At 60.0% G+C, this 2,892-nt stretch overlaps 1 protein-coding gene across 1 annotated transcript in view; it reads right to left on the reverse strand.

The window, feature by feature from the left end:
• Positions 1-324: 324 nt before the first annotated feature.
• The window catches only part of LOC308151610 (CASK interacting protein 2), a 64,285-nt gene continuing 61,717 nt past the window's right edge, over positions 325-2,892 (reverse strand). The window contains exons 19-21 of the mRNA XM_080524510.1: positions 1,664-2,892; positions 1,251-1,554; positions 325-844 (exon numbers count right to left, since the gene is read on the reverse strand). The exon at positions 1,664-2,892 is cut by the window's right edge and continues 676 nt beyond it. Coding sequence (XP_080380636.1) covers positions 748-844; positions 1,251-1,554; positions 1,664-2,892 — 1,630 coding nt within the window. The 3' untranslated portion in view covers positions 325-747. The remainder of the gene's footprint in view (positions 845-1,250; positions 1,555-1,663) is intronic.

Consider the following 2,892-nt stretch of genomic DNA (forward strand, 5'->3'; position numbering starts at 1 on the left):
CTGTCTGTCTATCTCCATGTGTCTGTACTGTCTTACTGTCTACCTCCATGTGTCTGTACTGTCTACCTCCATGTGTCTGTACTGTCTTACTGTCTATCTCCATGTGTCTGTACTGTCTACCTACCTCCATGTGTCTGTACTGTCTGTCTATCTGCATGTGTCTGTACTGTCTTACTGTCTACCTCCATGTGTCTGTACTGTCTGTCTACCTCCATGTGTCTGTACTGTCTACCTCCATGTGTCTGTACTGTCTACCTATCTCCATGTGTCTGTACTACCCACCCCCACATGTGTGTGTGTGTGTGTGTGTGTGTGTGTGTTTGAACAGTGTGTACAGTATAAGGCCCTGTGATGTCACCAGTAGGGTGAGGAGGAGAGGAGGGTTAAGTGCTTGTGTTCGAGAGGGAGGCAGAAGGGTGGTTACAGGGAGGTGGGGGACGGAGCCACAGTTCCACACACACACTTCCCTGAAGGTTCATGGGAAGATCCTGACATCAAACCATCGTCCCACAATGCACTCTGACGCCAATCTTTAGTCCGTTGGTCTGGTACAGAGGGTTGATTTATAGGTTTTGGCAGAGGAGTGATGGGGGGAGGGGTGGTGGGGAAGGGGTTTAACACTGGGTGGGGTGACTGGATCCTTCCATCCATCCATCCATCCATCCATCCTCTCTCTCTCATCAGTACTTGTTGAGGTGAAGGGTCACAGGGTTGGTCAGTGGGGTAGGTGGAGGAGAGAGGTGGGGTTCAGTCCAACATGGCGTCCAGCTGGTCAGCCAGGTCATCGAACATGTTCCCAATGTCATCTAGAATGTTCCCTGCTGACTTGACCGTGTTAGTCCCCCTGGAGGTAGACGGAGAGAGAAGCAGAAGGGTTTAGATCGTTACTACGAGACACAAACAAAAGGGTCCGTTTATGGTTCTGTGTCGTTTGGAATATTCATATCTCCCAAGGATTTCTGAACAGGGTTGCATTATCCAAAAAACGGACTCTCGTTTATTCATGTCAAAATGCGTAAAAAAAAATTACAGCTAAAGCGAGGAACGTCATAACGCTTTCATTTTAGTTTTTTGACAACAATGCCGTTGGCGATCAAAGACAGTTACTCTGTCATTACTAAATATATAGTTTAATTGATTAAATGTTTACATAGTGGGCCGCAAGATTCAGAGCGTTCAGTAATAAGAAAGCATGGGACCAGTGACCCCGTAGATGACCGTATCCCAGAGTGTTGTGTTCGGTCACTTACCCATCAGTGGTGTCCTCCAGGGTGAGCTTCCTCTCCACGGCCTTCAGCGCTGCCTCCAGTGAAGTGCTGGTCTGCTCCAGTCTCTGCTGCACCACCCCTGCCCCCAGGCCTGCCTCTGGGCCTGGGACCGGGACCACCACACAGGCCTGGGGCTTGCCTGGCTGAGCCGCCTGGCTCTGAGAGCCCGGGGGTGAGGCGTAGTGGGTGGGAAACGGTTGAGAGGCGAAGGCCACACTCTGCACCACGTTGAGAGTCACGGTGGACGACCCTGCTGCTGCTGCTGCTGCTGCTGCTGCTGCTGCTGCTGGGAGACAGAGAATTCAATGTAAAAACACAATTGGAAAAATACTAGTAAAAAAAGTACAAGTATCTGGAAGTGAAATCAAGAGTATGTGTGACTAGCGGAGTGTTACCTGAGGCAGCTACCAGACTGTGGCGTACGGGTTTGGGGGCGGTGACCGGGGGTCCGTGGGAGCCGCCGCCGGGTTTGGGGGAGACGGGGGGCTTCAGCGGGGGGGCTCCTCCTGCTGCTGCGGGGGGGGCGGGCCCCTCCTGCTCCTCCAGGCCGCCCTCGCTGATCCTCAGGCTGACCATGTCGTCGTGGCTCAGGGACTGCGGCCTGCTGCCCGCCTCGGAGCCCTCGGGCCGCCCTTCCCCGTCCGCGTCGCCGGTGGGGGAGGAGGCGGACGTCGGGTCCTTGTCCTTGGGCTTGTGGCGGCGCTTCACCGTGTCCGACTCCTTCAGGTTGAACTCGGGCAGCTCCAGGGCCTTGGTGGCGGTGGCGGCGGCGGGCGACTGGGCCTTCTCCGGAGCCTCCCCCCCGGCCGTCTCGGCCTTGAGCGGGCCCCCGACCTTGGGCCTCTGTTTGATGGTGAGGTTGCCCTCCTCGGCGAAGGGGATGCACTCGCTGGAGCTGCCCTGGGGGGACGAGGAGCCGTCCAACGCGGCGGCTTTGGGCTCCTCCTCCTCGGAGTCGGACTTCACCCCTCCTCGGTCCAGGTCCAGGTCTGAGGCGTCCGTCTGGGCGGGGACGACACACTCGCTCTGGGCCCGCCTCCTCACCCCCCCCGGGGCCTCCCCCGCTGGGGGGAGGAGGAGGGGGAGGGAGGGCGCCTGCTGCTGCTGGAGGTCCTGTCTGGGTGCCGGCAGGGTCTTCCCCTCGGCAGGGAGGGAGTCCAGAGAGGCGGTGATGCTCCTGTCCATCTCCACTCCTCCAGCAGGTGGCGCTGCCGCCGCCGTCGCGCTCTCCGTCAACTCCAGACACGAGGTGTTGCTCACAGAGCTCAGCCTCTTGGGCGGGGGTGGAGGGGGACCCTTCTTGCGGGCACGCACGGCGAACGACTGGCTGCGGCCCACCGGGGAACCGGCGCCCCCCTTCTCCAGGCCGGACTGCCGGAGCGCCAGATGGCTGCGGCCGGGCCGGCGGGTCAGGGTGGCGTAGGACGCCAGGCGGTCCGAGGGCGGGGCTCCTCCCCCCGGCCCCTCTTCGTCCTCGTCCTCGTCCGCCTCGCCGTCCGACAGGGCGTAGCGCGTCAGGCTCTGCGTGCGCTTCTTGGGCGGGCCCAGGGTGAGGGCGTGCACGTGGGCCAGGGGCTTGGCGTTTGGCGAGCCGCCGCGGTTGCCGTGGTGACCCAGGTCGGTG

The sequence above is a fragment of the Nansenia antarctica genome, assembly GCF_963989245.1.
Source record: "Nansenia antarctica genome assembly, chromosome: 2".
Lineage (NCBI taxonomy): Eukaryota > Metazoa > Chordata > Actinopteri > Argentiniformes > Microstomatidae > Nansenia > Nansenia antarctica.